This window comes from Cervus elaphus, chromosome 25 (assembly GCF_910594005.1).
Source record: "Cervus elaphus chromosome 25, mCerEla1.1, whole genome shotgun sequence".
Taxonomy (NCBI): Eukaryota; Metazoa; Chordata; class Mammalia; order Artiodactyla; family Cervidae; genus Cervus; species Cervus elaphus.
Window position 1 is genome coordinate 15,841,955 of NC_057839.1, and position 17,735 is coordinate 15,859,689.

Genomic DNA, 17,735 nt, shown 5'->3' on the forward strand with positions numbered 1-17,735 from the left:
TTAGCATAAATGACTATGATAGAAAATTGCATGAAAACCCTAGAAGAGTCAATAACAGATATTGATCCACAGCAGCACCTTCAGGAGGAAAAATTGCTTGCTGCCTATGCTTCAAGCTTCCAGTCTAATTTGGCGGAGGATCTTTTAACCCGAAAATGAGTCCACGTTTACAAAGCATTCTTATGGTTACATGAACTACCTTTCACAAGCAAATGGACAAATCAAATCTCACCACTCCACTCCCAGATTTATCAGACTAAGAATTTGTACCCAGATTAACATGGAGGCATTTATAATGCAACTGCAAAGCTAAAAGGAATCTTGCTTTCTATTTGCAATGAATATTGTGAAGTGATGCTGAATTAGGCAAGTGGTGTGACACTTAAAAGTATTTACAGTTCTCTTCAAGAAAAAAAATTTCTTTCTCTCCAAAATGCAAAGTTGAAGGGGGTAGGGAGGTAATGAGAAGAAATGGCTTCCATTTTCCGAAAGAATTAGGATAAATTTAGCTTGCCACTCCTCTCACATAGAACATACTTAGATCTCCATAATTAAAACACTCATAATGTATAGGAGAGAAAACAACTTTAAGTAAATGAGAAGTGCTTTATCACTAATATTCCTTAACTTCTTTTTATTTCAAAGATCTTACTTTCCAGTGAGGCAATACAATTCTAGTCTGGTAAGTAGGTGGGTGCAGCACACGATCTCTGTGTAAAAGATGTGGTTATGACAAAGACGCGGTGATGCTCTGACGGCAAGATGCCGAAAGATACAGGCTCCTCTAATGCAAGCAAAGGACATGGCTTAATACGCATAGAACAGGGACACAGTCACATTCCCCTTAGCTCTGATTTTTGGGTCCCTCCAAAGGGAAATGACCAGGGTTACAATTGTTCCTACCGTGTTACTATTTCCTGAGCTTCCTATGTGTGTGTTAAGTTGTTTCAGTCATGTCCGACTCTTCGAGACCCACGGACCGTAGCCCTCCAGGCTCCTCTGTCCATGGGATTCTCCAGGCAAAAATACTGGAGTGGGTTGCCATTTCCTCCTCCAGGGACTCTTCCTGATCCAGGAATCAAAACCACATCCCCATGTCTCTTGCATCGGCAAACAGGTTCTTTACCACCGGTGCCACCTATGAAGCCCTGCTGCTGCCAAGTCACTTCAGTCGTGTCCGACCCTGTGCGACCCCATAGACAGCAGCCCACCAGGCTCCTCTGTCCCTGGGATTCCCCAGGTAAGCCCTAGTTACATGCTAAATAAAAGCAACAGATGAAACCCAGGGAATTTCTCACTACTAACTGCCCAGGTAACTTCCCAGGTGAATCAAATGTTACTTTCCTGGCAAAACAGTCCCTTAATTATTCCAGTGCCCCAAATCAGTGTTTTGATAAACTCAAGAGGCCATCTGGGTCAGCCTTTCTCTATACTACTAGAATCTGAGCTGCCAGGGATCGCAGTGAACTTCTGGATCCAGCTATTCCTGACTTCCATAGAGTCCAGAGACATGTGAGGAGTCTATGACTAGAATTTAATGAGTCTACAAGCTGGACTCTTTTGTGGTTTTCACTAACCAATAACTGAACAATATCATTTCCTCTGTGCGCACACATAGCATTAGCATTCCTTGTGATTTTGTCACCAATAGAAATCACATACATTTTCATATCATGGTATAGTTGCTGCATTAAAAAGTCACATACCCATAATCACTTCCAAATTATGGAATTAATAGTTAACTAGACACACCTCTAACTCCTGATATCTTGTGTACTAGCAAAGAATCACAAAAATCATCACTTTTTAATGTTTTATGATTTCAATATAACTGGCTTTCTTTATAATTCTATATATTTATTTCATTTACACTAAAAGATACTATTCTGAAAAGTGGTTCATAGGTTTCACCATACTGTCAATAGAATCCAGGATTTTAAAAACTGGTTAGCAGTAGAGAGCCTAGGAAATCTTGCTAATGTCACACAGCTTGTTAGTGGCAGAAACGTGACTAAAAACAAGATCATCTGACTTTATTGCTCATAGAGTCCTTAACAGTTGCAGTTTGGAATGACCCAAGTGTGGTCACATGCTACCATGTAATTACTGGCTTCTCAGAGATCCTCCTACATATGTCTAACTAGATCAAGGCCCAGAGGCTCTAGTTTGCTGGGAAAGATGAGGGATATTCCCTGAAAGTCAGATCCAGCATACGGGAAGTTTTTCTAACTCCTTCATCTCATTCTCAGAGATTGAAGTCACAGGTCTGAGTATGAACAGATTGATGCTGAGCTGGAAGAGAATATATGCACAATGGAATATTGAACACAGAATATTCACAAACTCTTTAAAATATCTGTTAAACCATTGTACTCATGAGAATCCTCAATCTAAACACAGGATATTTCTAATTGAACGATGCCCTTGGTATATTCAGGACTTCCCTGGTATCTCAGCTAGTAAAGAATCCACCAGCAATGCAGGAAACCCTGGTTCAACTCCTGGGTCAGGAAGATCCCCTGGAGAAGGGAATGGCTACCCACTCCAGCATTCTTGGACTTCCCATGAGGCACAGCTGGTAAAGAATCCACCTGCAATGCAGGGGACTTGGGTTCAATCCCAGGGTTGGGAAGATCCCCTGGAGAAGGAAACGGCTACCCACTTCAGTATTCTGGCCTGGAGAATTTCATGGACTGTATAGTTCACGGGGTCACAAAGAGTCAGACACAACTGAGCGACTTTCACTTCACACTTGCTGTATTCAGCTTATCCCCCATAAACTTCGTATGCCATCTATGAAGTGGCATTTACGTGACTCCAGGTGTGAACCAATAGCATACTTGTACCAAAAGGTAGAATGGTTATTTATCAGTGCTCATTTATGAGCCTGCCAAGTACTAGACGAGGAAGGGGAAATTCAAACTCAAAAAAAGCTAGCACTGCCCAAGGTCACAGCGTGGAGACTCAATCTTATTTCACACACACAAATCAGATCAATTGAAGATGGAAATGCATAATACATTAGACAAACAATTTCAAACCTTGATAAAAGCAGATCTTGGAATGTGCATTAATAGCACTTTGCATTTAGTAATGTTTCACTTTTGAACATTAAATGTGCTGAGGGTGAAGAACAAATAAAAGAAATAGCCAATTGCTTTCATGAAATATTGATGACAGTACAGTAAAAGTTCAGAGCAGCAGTAAAACTCCAGGAGTTATTTGCTCCTATAACAGTGTCCTTAACCCCACATCTTGCCCCTGCTGCTTGCCTCCCTCTATTTCCCACGTTCCACAAGAGGAATTTTCATTCTTTTAGAAGCTTTTCATCCTAAAGCATATGCAATGTTCCTTCCAGACTTGAATCTGGCAATGAGGTACCCTCCTGTCATTTTTTTTTTTTTTTTTTTTTTTTTGCTAGAGAAAATATGGAACCACCAGGCTGCCAATCTAGCAATAACATAACATGTGATATAAGAGTCACAAACTTGGAAGGAACCTCAAGTAGACACAAAAGCTACCCGGCACGATGTATCAAAATTCATAAACATGTTCATGTCACTTTGGCCTAGAAATCTCTATACTGGGAATTTATCCTAACAAAATAGCTCCAAAAGACAGGAAAAGCTATATGCACAGATACGCTCACTGTGGAGTACTTTCATTCAATAAACCTTTATTAAGTGCCTATTATGTGCCAGGCACTACGCTGGCACAAAGTCTCCGCTTCAAGGCAGTCACAATCAGCTGGTAATTCAGAGAAGTATATACAGAATCACAGCATGTTGGGATAAATGCTAACAAGCCTGTGCAGAATCACCAGAAACACTAAAATGTGCTGGAACAGAAAGGCAGAGAGTCAAGGAGGACCTTACAAAATTTTAGGTAATGCTTTTAATAATTTCGTCCCAGTTTTATTTTTAAAGACACAATGTAATGCTGAAATGTTTAAAAAAAAAAACAAACAACTTTATTACTCTGAAAAAAATTCCTCAATACATTCTTTAAAATAAAAAATAGCAAGCAAATCTAAATAGCCCTTAAGAGCTCTTAAAGGCCCTCCATCTCTCTCTCCACCACGTGTGGGAGGTGGGGTGTAGTCATGTATCACGCCGGCAGTCTATATTCCCTGTCTTAGTTTTCTACTACACACCAGGGTGTCCCTCATCAAAACCGTGAAAGAACTCTGAGTTCATTTTGCTTAAAACCCAAAACAAAATAAACAAACCAAAAAATGTTATTGCTCCTTTGAGAACTTTCTCTTTCAAATGGCCCACAACTGCTGCAGAAAAATCCTGCTGTAAGATTTCAGAAGGTCCTTTACTAAAGACAGTATTTATTATGTGTTATGATTTTTGAGTGTAGAAATGAAAAACATTCCACAGTTTGAGGAGTTGTGTTGGGAAGCTTTTGAAGAAGTATAGGTTGGACCCACCTACTAATTCACTGTTAGAAAAAGTACGAACTAAATTGGACATGCTACAAAAGAGCACTGCCTTTATTTACACTCGGATTGGAGCAAACTCTAGTCCTGTCACGTGGATGACACCCAGCGCAAGTTCAGACACGCTCCATCCACATCAGGTGGTGGGAGCCACGGAGACCCCTCCCTCAGCGCGTTCCGGCCTGCGTCATGGCTCAAGGCTTTGGTCATACCCCAGAAGTGGGCAGGGGCTTGAGAAGAATCACTAGAGAAGGCCGTCCCGCAGCATCTTTTTTTTTAAGAGTGCCTACAGGGAAAGACTGTGCTTGAAATAATCTATGGGAAGAAAGTAAAAGTAATATTTACTGAGCATCTATATTTGTGAGGCATTGCCCTAGCTCCTGGTTTGGCAAATATTTTCTGTAGAAGACCAGAGAGTACATGTTTTTGACTTTGCAAACCAGAGTCTCATGTTACAACTACAGTAAGGACCCTACACGAGAACATTCAAGTAGGAAACTTTCAAAGCTCTGAACGTGCCCTGTAGGCCAGCTGTTGTACTGTACTGTAAGATTTAAAATGTTTTATCTTTTGTGTCTATTTTTAAAGCAGTATTTGTGTGAAAAGTATTATAAACCTATTACAGTATAGTACCACATAGCTGATCACATTAGTTGGGTATCTAGACTAACTTTGTTGGACATACAAACAAACTGGACTTTTGAACATAGTCTTGGAACAAGACTAGTTCACATGTGGATTTCTGCACCGGATTATGCTACTGTAATACCAGAAGCCATAGATAATATCTAATTGAATGGTGTGGCTGAGTTCTAATAAAGCTTTATGTATAAAAACAGGGAATAGAGTGGATTTGGTCTAGACTGTATCTTGTCTGCCCCTGATCTAAATGTTTCACAATTTATCTTATTTAAGGCACAAAAAAAAGATTTTTTGGCTATTCTTCCTATGTAAGATGAGGAAACCAAACATCAGAGGTAAGGTCACCTGCCAAAATCACACATCTAGGTTGTCACTGAGTCAGGATTCCAGCCAAGGTCTCCCTGACCCAAAGTCTGAACTTTTCCTACTATATGAACAGAGTCTATTAGGTTAAATGCAGATAAGGAAGGAGAGCTACCTTGAAAGAAAGAAAATGAAAGGCAAGTCTAAATCTTTTCTTTCATTCACTATTACCCAATCTATGCCCAACTATGACAGCAAAAGTGCCTGCAAACAGAGTTATAAGTAAAACATTCCTCCCAAGAGAAGCTTCTGGAATACCCAATACTGAACACCTTCATAACCACAAGGGAAAAAGAACCAAACTCTGTATTAGAACGTGCCAGATTACGGCAAAGCTCTAGGATGGTCACACTCCTAGAATTCCAACACGCCCTGAAAGGATTTTGTAAAATAACCCTACTGATATTCACATACTCGGTAATTCATTCATTCCATGCCCGGATAGCACACTTTATAAGTGCTTTAAAAAAAAAACAGACATGGTACTCAGTCCTTCAGGAACTTTAACAGAGTTGGAGGGAACACACAGACACTAAATAGTTAATTACTGGTTGATATCAATTGCCACTTGTGTATGAAAAGAAACTATAAGGGTGATGCACATAGCTCAGTGTCTAAAACTCAAGAAAAATTAGGCAATAAATATGAATTTGCTTCTTCTCCTGGTTGAATCTTATTCAAGGTTCTCTCTCCTTTTATTCCCCTTGAGAAATGAAAGATTTTGTTTTCAACATCATTGTCCTAATTTGGAATCTGGAGACTAGCTTGAAACTTTGGTACCTAAGCATCAACTTCCTCATCTTACAATGAGGGGGTTTGACTAGATGTTCCAAAGCTGTTTCCAAGTTAAGGCTTCTATAAATTAGCTTTTAAATATACGATTCTGTAATGTCCAACTTATAAAAAGAAAGTATCCTGGATGAAACTTAAATGTCCAGATATTTTAATCCATGACATAGGGTTGTTACATCCTTACAGTAAGAAAAAGTTTCAATTCTTAAAACCATCTCCCTTAAAAAGCAGAAAGCATCACTTAGAGAGTTGCACAATTTATTTCTGAAAATTAAATGATGATTTCCCCCAAAGGACAGAGGGGAAAGGAAGATGTGGAGCAGATGGATTCATTGTTCCCCTATGGAGAAAAAACATTTCTACACCTTGCAAAAATATATTAATTGGCCTGCCATCTGGCAAGCCTGCTCACACACATAAGGGATAAAGTTTAGATCTTGAGGTTTAACATTTAAGCCTGTGGGGAGATGGTAATTGGAATCTTTCTGAGTTAGCAGGAGGATTTTTAAAGGGAACATTTCAAAAGAGATCTGAATACAGGTGGAGAAAAACAGAAACTAAACTGTGAGACCATCCAAGGTGACATCATGGGCATCCATGGCCTCGCCCCAACTCTGCAGACCAGTGAGATGCGTGGACACTCCCACGTCAGGTGACACTGTTCATTAGCAGGGCAGCTCTCACAGCATGAGTTTGAATGTTTCCCCTCAATTTTACAGATAACCTCCTGCCCATGCTTTCTTGCACATTTTTGGAAATCTTACCATTGTAAAGGTGGGTGTTTAAAGGAACCTCTTTAAAAGGTCGGGAAGTACTTCATCAAACAGGAAGCTAAATAAAATATAAGTTTTGTGATATGTATGTGCTCTTGTGCACACACATGCCCAGAACAAATACATGGAAGGATAACACCATATTTTTCACAGTGGTTTTATTTGAGCACTAGAATTTGGGGTGATTTTAACAGTTGTTCATATTTTCTCCATTTTCTGTCTTAGGCATAAGTTTACATTTTCTTCTCAAAGTTACATACATTCCACTGAAATTAAAATATAATAAAAATCATGAAGAGACACGGTATATTATTTTACAAAGCAAATAAAGTATCTTGACTTTATCTTTCTCAAGATGTATGTTTTGGTCTGTCTTTACTGGCATGGAAAAACTCCATGCTTCCTTCTGGGTCTCTGTATTTTCTAACGCCATAATCTATGTCTTAAATTACACACCTTCCAGTCTTTCACCTCACGGCTTTGTCTCCTTCCCCAGTAAACACCACCAAATTATCTATAACCATTTTCTGCTAGTAGAATTTGTTTATCTGGTTTCTTAAAACTTCCTCACCTATGTAGCACCAAAGCATCATTATACACTAATAATGGACCACACAATTTAGGTAGTTTAAGCTTCTCTTTCGAGTATCTCATTCTGATGCATTTTCCTGGAACCTACTTGACATTACCAACCATGTAATCAATGTTTAAGTACTGTTAACCATCTTCATCAAAATGGTTGTTTAAAAGGATGACAGTGTAACACGGTATCCCAGCTGGGACTCTGGAATAGAAAAAGGACACTGGGGCATAGCTAGGCAAGACATAATAAAATATGGAGCTAATTTTTTAAAGGGGGTTGGGAAGGAAGAGCAAAGCCTGCTATTCTAAACCTTTATTAGCACCACCAAACAACTAAAAAGCACCTACAACTTTTTGGAGTGATGGAAATATTCTCTATCTTCATTGTGATAATTACATGAATGTATTTGTCAAAATTCAAAGAGCCGCATACCTAAAAAGGATAGTTGCACTACATGTAAATTATATCTCAGTAAACAGTGTTACCTGGCTGCCTGGACATTCTTTTTCTAGAGTGAGTAAATGAGAGTCGTAAACCCTGTGTCAGCAGGGATCTGGATTGGTGGCAGTGAAAAACACCTTCTTTAACATTAAAAAAAAAAAAAATGACTTCTTTCCCCTCCATCCTTGGTAAGGGACAGCTATTTCTCAAAAGCCGTTCACACACTGCACCACTGAGAACGAAGACACGGCCACTGAAGGATTTTTGTGGTTCAGAGAACTCTGGACACAATATTTGTGCCTTTTGTATGTCGTAGATCATTCATACTTTATTCTTACACAATTGCTTTAAGCATAGCAAAGCAGTTACACCCTAGTTCTCTAAATACAATGATTTTCTCAAAGGGAAAAATATGCATTTAAGTGTCATCAATTTATCTCCTTAGGAGTTAGCATTAGCATACTTAAGAGAAATTACTATGTTTTTAAAAAGTGAAGAAGAAGCCTGTAAGCAATTCATCTCTAAAACCCTAACAGATCTTTCCTGGCATTCACAACATATTGCCATGTAAGAGGTTAGAATTTTCATTCCTTCTATGAAATGAACTACACGCTCTATTATCAGACTGGCAAAGATTTTGAGGTAAGTCCATAATATATACACTCATGTTAATGCACAGGATTTTATAATACCTAGAAATCTCAGCAAAACAAGCAGGGGTGTCGTAGAGTGTTATTCATTCAAAAGGCCTGTAAGACAGCAGCTGTTCAGAGCTTCACTATAAAGTAAAACCTCAATTTCAAAAGCACAAGCCCACTCAAATACCATTATAAACTGTGATACTTACGATGGGGAAATTACAGGAGAATACATATACAATTTTCATTAACGGGAAAGAGAATCAGCAGGTGGCATTTTAAAACAAAGTAAAACCTACTTCTATTTTTTATTCTCTTCCCTTAGACAGCAGGTGGCATTTCTATAGCAAAGATCAAAATTTTCAGCACTCAGTATTCCACAAATATCTTTGAATTACCAGGAGGCTGCTGTACAGTAAAAATTAAGTGACTAAAATCTTTCTTTACAAATACTATTTTCAATAATTAGAACATTGTTGGATCTGTATTTCCTTTGGAGCCAGTATAGCCACTTATGTTTTTATCTGGATTTACCCTGTACTATTAGTAACTTAGGGACAATTAATTAACTTCTATAAGCCTCAGTTTTTTCATCTGTATAAGAGATATTATAGGTGGACTTAAAGGAGACAACATACATCAACAGATACTCCTCCTCTCCCTCCTCCCGAGCTGATGTTGGTGGCTTTCCTACTGGCTATTATAGGTTACCGTAGTTATCTATCCACATCACTTTTTAACCCCACTAGATTGAGCTACTTGAACAAAAGGACCATGCCATGCCACCTTTGTTTCCCAGGTGATAAGCATAGTCCTGGTCATATGAAAGATATTCAATAAACATTTGGTACACAAATGAATAAATAAGACAATGCAATAAATCCCCAGACTTGCCCACAGAAGTCAGACAGAGTCAAACTAGGTTACTAGGGTATCAGCTTTCAGAAGGTGATTCAGCCTCATCCATGAGCCCCAAAGCAGAAAAAAGGATCATACCGAGATACATAACTCATAAATAAGTTCCTCCAAGTATCTTTAAATGTAATTAACTTACCATCTTTCAGAGGTTAATCACCTTTGGCTTCTGGTTTCTCTATTTTTTTGGCCCAGTTTACAAACACGTGAGTTTTCTTTAGTGCTTTTAAGGCAGCCAAAGACAAGAAATTGACAGAGGAGCTACATGGCCATAAGGACGGGGGGCTGCCTTCTCCCAATCAAATCCCTAAGACTTCCTTATGACTAGAAGGCAAACACCAAACCAAACCAAGCAAGCCAAAATCATTTCAGTCTCACATGCGTTAACATAGAGTTTAAGATATATACACACCTGGAACTTCCCAACAGAATCCATAATTGTTGGGCCATGAATCCCCTCCAAACATGTTAGTTTCTTATTAAATAGATTTGAAATCAAACCTGTTAAGAGGCTGAAGGAGCAGCTACAAGCCACTGCCTGTAGGACACGCCTAAAAGAATGGAAGGTTTGAAAAGCGAAGCTTGTTTTCTCGGCTGGGCATTTCATTTACATGGGAACTAGAAAACTGGCTTAAAGTGAGAACTATAATCTTTCTGGAACAATAGGTCATGACGAGCTTCCTTAATGCCAAAATAAGTGTTCAGAAGCGACTTCTGCTAACCAAAAGAAAGTGTAAAGGGCATATATGTTTACTCTGGCTTGAATACAACACTTCTGAATATGTCTATCTGTGCCAAAAGTCAGAACCCTATTCTTCATGGATTTCAAACCTGGGATCCATGAAATGAAAAGTTTGTATGCCATCAAAAAGTTGCAGTATATCTAGCCAGTTCAAGTAACTTGTATCTTTTGATCCTAATATTACCCTAGGTCTGATGTGAGAAGGTAGAATAATTATAACATTAAATCTCGAAAGGTAAATAAACTACAATTTCTTCTGTGTGAGAAGGTTTTTTTTTTCTCTTTTTTTTAAAGAAGCCATCAAATGATCAGCAATCAATAACAATTTTAGAGAAAAACTTAAGTCAACCTATCAGGAGGGTATCTTGGCCAGAGTAATGCTGGTAAAAAATAACATCCAAAAATCACTAAGATCTAAGGACTACATTGAAGCAAGCAGAGGTCTGATCTTGAGTTTGGATTACCATGTTAAGGAGGTTTATAAAAACCACTATTGACTTTTTACCTTAAAAATCCTATATTTCCAAGGTTAGTTTTTTTTTTTTAATTGACATGAGAAAAGTCATCTATTGAGGAAAAACGCTACATACAAAGTTTACAGGTCATATCATAAAAATGGCGCAACTTTTATTCCTTACTAGCTCTGTGGTCCAAACATCTAACCCTAAACATCAAATCCTAAAGCACACAGGAAATTATAATTCATAAACATATTAGCTCATTTTGCAGAATCCTCACCAACAACTATGACCTTAAGCACCCCTGAACTATCCTATATGCTACCTGTCCCACCATGACCATTTGAATCATAAATTAAAATTTTCCTTTACTTAGGGACCTATCTTTTATGGGGGCTTCCCTTCTGACTCAGCTGGTAAAGAATCCGCCTGCAATGCAGGAGACCTGGGTTCAATCCCTGGGTTGGGAAGATCCCCTGGAGAAGGGAAAGGCTACCCACTCCAGTATTCTGGCCTGGAGAATTCCATGGACTGTAGTGTCCATGGGGTCGCAAAGAGTCAGACACGACTGAGCAACTTTCACTTCACTATGTTTTATGGAAAATGCAAATTCATAGTCATTCATTCAACCTGCCAAGTCAGGTGAGTGGGCCTATCAGTTGTCCTGCCACCTGTTTGCCCTTTGGAGCAGTTAAGCAAGAGTAGGCTAATTTTACAGTGAACTCTTTTTTGGATTAGCAAATAATTTGTGTTTATCTAGATGGGTCTAGAATGGAGAATATGTAAGCCTGTGCATATGCTCAGTCATGTCCCACTTTTTGCAGCCCCATTGACTAAAGCCCACCAAACTCCCGTATCCATGGGATTATTCCAGCCAGGGATCAAACCCGCATCTCCTGAGGGTCCTACATGGGCAGGCGGACTCTTTACCACTGAACCACAAGGGATGCCTGGAATGGAGAGTACAAAGACGATAAAACTAACCTTCACTTAGAAAAGTAATGCATTCGACATGGATTCTGTACCTTCATGCTCAGTGTCTGACGTAGACAACCTACAGGGAAAAGTTTTCAATTTTGCTTCAAAAATCTTGAGATTAGCCAAGTGAAAGTAATATTTGTACAGGAACTCTATCCCAAGTTCCAAAGGCAACAAGCCATTCCAGATCAGACTTAAGAAATAACATTACATAATAGTCACTTAATGGCCATTGTTTTATAGTAACAAAGGTTTCATTTACCGTATTTCCTAGAGTGTTTTATTCAGCTAGCAGTTTTTCCCATGACAAACATACTTTTTTCCCCTTAACCCCTTCATCTATCTGTAAAAGTAAAACATTCAATAATTGTAGCTTCTAATTAAAAGATATCCATCATATTGCACTTTAAAAGATAGGTATATTAAAGGGACATAGGTGATTTTTATGCCAGCCACAGGTTCAGATTCTTCAGATCTAGTGGCTAAGAAATCTGACAGTGGCTAGATGATATAATAGTTACTCTCAAGAGAAATGTTGTAAGGTCAAAGTCAGGGTCCTGAGACATCAACACACACTGTAATGTTTAAAATTAGACAGAATAAAGCACAGCAAAGACAGCTTCAGCAAACACTCATATGGCAAAATGAGCCTAGTGGATCCAGCAGTGTTCCTCCCTCTCTGATTCTATGACCCAAGTTTCACTAGTTCCTTCTTCCCTCGAGCCAAGTGATTCACTCTGAAACTAATACATTATCTGAAAAAGCTATTTCCTATATGAATGTCCACATTAGATTAGAAAGTTTCCAGAGATATGTAGCTCCTTCTTTCCTGTGAAAAGATAAAAGTGTATTTGAGAAGTACTCAGAAAAACATCTACTACTACTTCATTGACTACGCTAAAGCCTTTTACTGTGTGGATCACAACAAACTGTGGAAAATTCTTAAAGAGATGGGAATACCAGACCACCTTATCTGCCTCCTGATAAATCTGTATACAGGTCAAGAAGCAACAGTTAGAACCAGACATGGAAAGACAGGCTGGTTCAAAATTGGGAAAGGAGTACGTCAAGGCTGTATATCGTCACCCTGCTTATTTAACTTATATGCAGAGTACATCATGTGAAATGCCAGGGTGGATGAAGCACAAGCTGAAATCAAGATTGAAAATCAAGATTGAAATCAAGAAATATCATAACCTCAGATATGAAGATTACACCACCCTTATGGCAGGAAGCGAAGAGGAACTACAGAGCCTCTTGATGAAGGTGAAAGAGGACAGTGAAAAAGTTGGCTTAAAACTCAACTTTCAAAAAATGAAGATCATGGCATCTGGTCCCATCACTTTATGGCAAATAGATGAGGAAACAATGGAAACAGTGACAGACTTTATTTCGGGGGGCTCTAAAATCACCACAGATGGTGACTGCAGTCATGAAATTAAAAGACGCTTGCTCCTTGGAAGAAAAGCTATGACAAACATAGACAGTGTACTAAAAAGCAGAGACATTACTTTGACCACAAAGGTACAAATAGTCAAAGCTATGGTTTTTCCAGTAGTCATGTAAGAATGTGAGAGGTGGACCATAAAGAAGGCTGAATGCCAATGAATTAATGCTTTTGAACTGTGGTCTTAGAGAAGACTCTTGGGGAGTCCCTTGGACTGCAAAGAGATCAAACCAGTCAATCCTAAAGGAAATCATCCTGAATATTCATTAGAAGGACTGATGCTGAAGCTCCAATACTTGGGCCACCTGATGCGAAGAGCCGACTCATTAGAAAAGACCCCGATGCTGGGAAAGATCGAAGGCAGGAGGAGCAGGGGACGACAGAGGACAAGGTGGCTGGATGGCATCACCGACTCAATGGACATGAGTCTGAGCAAGCTCCAGGAGATGGTAAAGGACAGGGAGGCCTGGCGTTCTGTAGTCCATGGGGTCGCAAAGAGTCAGACACAACTAAGCGGCTGAACAATAACAAAATATTTGGGCTCCTCGGGTGGCTCAGACAGTAAAGAATCTGCCTGCAATGCAGGAGACCTGGGTTCGCTCCCCGGGAGGGGAAGATCCCCTAGCAGAGGGGATGGCAACCCACTCTAGTATTCTTGCCTGGAGAATCCCCATGGACAGAGGAGCCTGGTGGGCTACAATCCATAGGGTCACACAGAGGAGGACATGACTGAGCAACTAAGCATACACACACACACACACACACAAACACACATATACATGTGTGTGTGAATTTTGCCTGCAATTAGTTTCCCAAAACACTCTGAACTCTAACAAAATAGAAATCACTGATAAATGTAAATTCCAAAGTCAGCAGAATGTATAAAGTCCTAAAACGGGCAATGAAGATGCTTAGGATAAAATAAACATTGACTGTCTATTCTTTTCACCAATCTATTTTACCTTCAAATGCTAATCAAAGCCTAAATGCTCTGCTTGAGCCTTTTTTCTTTAAAACAAAACAACAAGATGTTTCAGTTTGATATTGCTATAATTACCTCCCTAACAAGCATATCCAATAACCATTAGTGTAGCTAAAACTCCCACTGGTCTTCTCATGCTATTAATAAGATTTAAGGTCAATATTTTCAGAATTTATAACCAAATTCACAAGGGAACTTTCCTAATTACCAAAATAGAGGAAAGAAAATAAAGTATCAGAACAAGTACTAATAACCACATGAACTTTTACTTAGAGATAGTCCTCTAGTTACAAAATGTGCCATGGGTCACAAAAACCCAGCGTGTTGCTAGATATCCAAGGCTTCTACATAGAGCTTGGGCCTGCTTTTAATAAATGGTTTTACACACACACCCTGTACCTACTTTCATCCAAGTAGCCCCAGGACCATTCTACTATCTTGGATCTCTGATAAACTTTCAAAGGGATTACTCAGTTACCATGATGTCACTCCCAAATGACTAGGTTACATGTAGTGAAGACAGCTCCGATTAAAAATAGCTTTGTGCATGCTTACTCACACTGAGAGATGGCAGTGCTGGGGAGGTGAGCTGGGGGTTCAGAGCCTCAAGTCCTGAGATCCCTGCCTATTTCCATTGAACCAATACAAGGAGGACTCTCCCAAATTATTCAGAATAAAGCCCTACCCCAAGCCTTCTCCTCTATGAGTCACCTTCACACTATTGTGAGAAGGGACAATCTCTCAACCCCAACATTTGTCAGTTTTTAGCCCACAAGGCAGATGGTCTCTAACTTGAGGCTTATGAGCCCCCTGTTTTAAAGATATCATTTGGGCTTCTGATAACAGGATCTATACATAAGGAGAAGCAAACAGAGTCATAAAAGCATGTAACATTCTCTCTCCTCACTGTGAACTTACCAGCACAAGTATACCCCTTCCAGAGTCGACTCATTACAGCAACCAACAGTCCACACCTCCCCCGGGAACATATGCTCCATATTCTAAAGCTTTGTTTTTAATGAACTTCTTCTGAAATCTACTTTTTGCCTGTCTCACACACTGCTCCCGCTCATTCCTCTCCTCCTCCCTCTTACTCCTTCCCTCTCCCCTCACAAAAGACCTACACATTCAAGGGGGAAAACAAATGATCGGTCATCTCCTGTTGTAAACTTCCCACTGGAAGTTTAGAGCAATATTTCTGAGATGTGTATATTCTGGCCCACATCCCTTGTGTCTGGTCAGCTTGAAGACCAGAGAACACGCTGCTCTAGTATGGGGCAGCCGGACGCTTCACCCAAGTCACTTCGAGGAGCTCCTGGCCTGGGCTCCCCATGGTCCCCGCTTCCCCAGGGGTCCCCCCAATCAGACTGGGGGAGGGGTGCAGGCGTGACTGCCTCACAGACCAGCGTCCGTGTCAGAACTCACTAGAGGCAAGATGAGAGGACAGAAGGGCAAGCCCTGCAGTGAGGGGCAGGCCTGTCCTGCCGGCGGAAAATGCAGTCAGGAGCATGAAGAAAGAAGGATGAAAGGAAGCAGTTATGAAACAGGCCTGGGCAAAGCCAGGAGTGGGAGGGAATGGGTGCAGAGACGCAGGGAGGGGCAGGCAGGTGAGGCTAGAGAGGACAAGAGCAGGGACGTGCGCACCAGGTTTCAGCCGTCCGGAGCAGGCTGGGGGCTGGGGAGGAGGCCGCACACCCTCCCTCTGCACCCTCAGCTCAGGGGCAGGCTCTGGCACAATCAGTGAGGGGGCCGAGCGGAGCTAGAGACACTCGGAACAGCTCCAACTGAAAACACGTCAGAAAGGAGACAACTCAGGAGGCTGGGGAGAGAACTTGAGCTTCCAGAGGAGAGGGGAGAGGAAGCTGTCATTGCCTATTTGGGTGATGAAGCAGACAGTAAAGTGAGCAACAGTGAGTAAGGGGATATGATTCAGGGAAGAGGACTGACAGGCCAGCTGTGAGCACGCAGAGGCTGGGACGCGGGGATGTGCCGCTGCTGGACTTGGCTTCCCACAGAGAGTGGTTGCCACCCACAGTCGCCGACGCCTCACTTCACTTCCATTTCCCAACCCCCACCCCACCCCTCTGTGGCCGGGGTTCAGGGTGAAGTCACCCAGGCCTCCCCAGTCTTCAGACACACGCACACCTCGGGTCATCTCTGTGGAGCAGCGGCTGGCCACTCCCTTGGGATCTCTGTGAGAACACTCTGCTGGCTCCCTTCCCTCTCCTCCGCATCTCCTTTCCATTTCCTATCTCCATCTCTGCCCTTTCCTTCAATGGGACATCTTCAGCTTTCCCACAGATTCATCTAGCACATTTTGCATGGTCCTAATGAGGACTTCCAAGCCTATTATTTTTGGTCCAGCCTCCCCAACAGCCCCGGACCTACAACCCAACTTGGCCTGCCTAGGGCTCTGTCTTTTCAGCCGCCAAGCCTTGACTGTTCCCACAGGCCTACTCCCGAAGTCTTCCCGCCCACATCTCTTTCTCATCCTTTAGATCTTCTCTTAAACATTATCTCTTCAAAGACCTGCCCTGACCACATTATCTACAGTAGCCTCCTCACCGTCACTCTCTCTTCTCAGCTCTTGCTTACGGCCTCCAGGACACGGTGACCACCGTGTGGCACTTGACTTACGTAGATGCTGGTCTATTTCTGAGGCCCAAGCCCTCTGTCTGGTTCACGCTCCATCCCTGGCCCAACACAGACCATTGGTTCTGTCTGAATGACCGAATGGCTGCCCCACAGTACATCACGGGAAAGGTGCTCACTCAATGTGGATGAACGGTCCCCTCTGGGGACCCCAGGGGACACTGCGAGTCCCAGCTCTTGTGTCTTCTATGTACAAGTGAGTCTCCATTTCCCTAGTTCCCCAAGTTAAAACCCCCAGGGCCATTGTGGTACCCTTCTTCATTCCTCAGAGCCAACAACTCATTAGCTTCTCCCAACTTTATACCCTCAATAGCTCTCAAGGTCTAATCTCATCACATTCTTTGCTCAGACCTGCAAAACCCTTTAGAAAGGCTACTGCCATAACTCATCCATTGGTTTTGAGGTCTCACTCTCCTTTCTCAGACCTAAAACTGCCCAGCATTGCTAGATGTGCCTCTCTCCCCAGGCTCCCACAAATACCTAGAGCCTCAACTCTCTCCTCAGTCATCACCCACTATTCATCCCCTCGTTGTGATGACAGTAACCATAACAAGAGTTAGGGCTTATTGAAAGTTTTCATATGTGAGTCACTGCAGTCAGCATTTTACACATATGGACATATTTTAATCTTACAACAATCCTATGAAATAAGTAATGTACTTATCCCTATCTTGTAGATAGAGCAACAGAATTCCAAATAAGTTAACTAATTCAATAGACAATATCACAGAATTAAGATTCAAACTCAGGTAAACTGGCTTCAGATCAACTCTCTTAACCATTGGGCTCTATTATATAGCCTCTTTAAACTTCATGCTTCAGCAGTACCAAGTTATGCTTCTGGTTCTTTATGCTCCAGCAATACTAAGCTATGTATAATCCCTC

The 17,735-nt window shown here is 41.1% G+C and overlaps 1 protein-coding gene across 12 annotated transcripts in view; it reads right to left on the reverse strand.

The window, feature by feature from the left end:
- MAST4 (microtubule associated serine/threonine kinase family member 4) overlaps positions 1 to 17,735 on the reverse strand; it is a 603,634-nt gene that overhangs the window by 151,035 nt on the left and 434,864 nt on the right. The window contains exon 1 of one of the 12 annotated variants that reach the window (XM_043887664.1): positions 10,004 to 11,044. The exons of the other annotated variants lie outside the window; for them this stretch is intronic. Coding sequence (XP_043743599.1) covers positions 10,004 to 10,041 — 38 coding nt within the window. The 5' untranslated portion in view covers positions 10,042 to 11,044. Of the gene's footprint in view, positions 1 to 10,003; positions 11,045 to 17,735 lie in introns of those variants that run through there. 12 annotated transcript variants of the gene reach the window in all.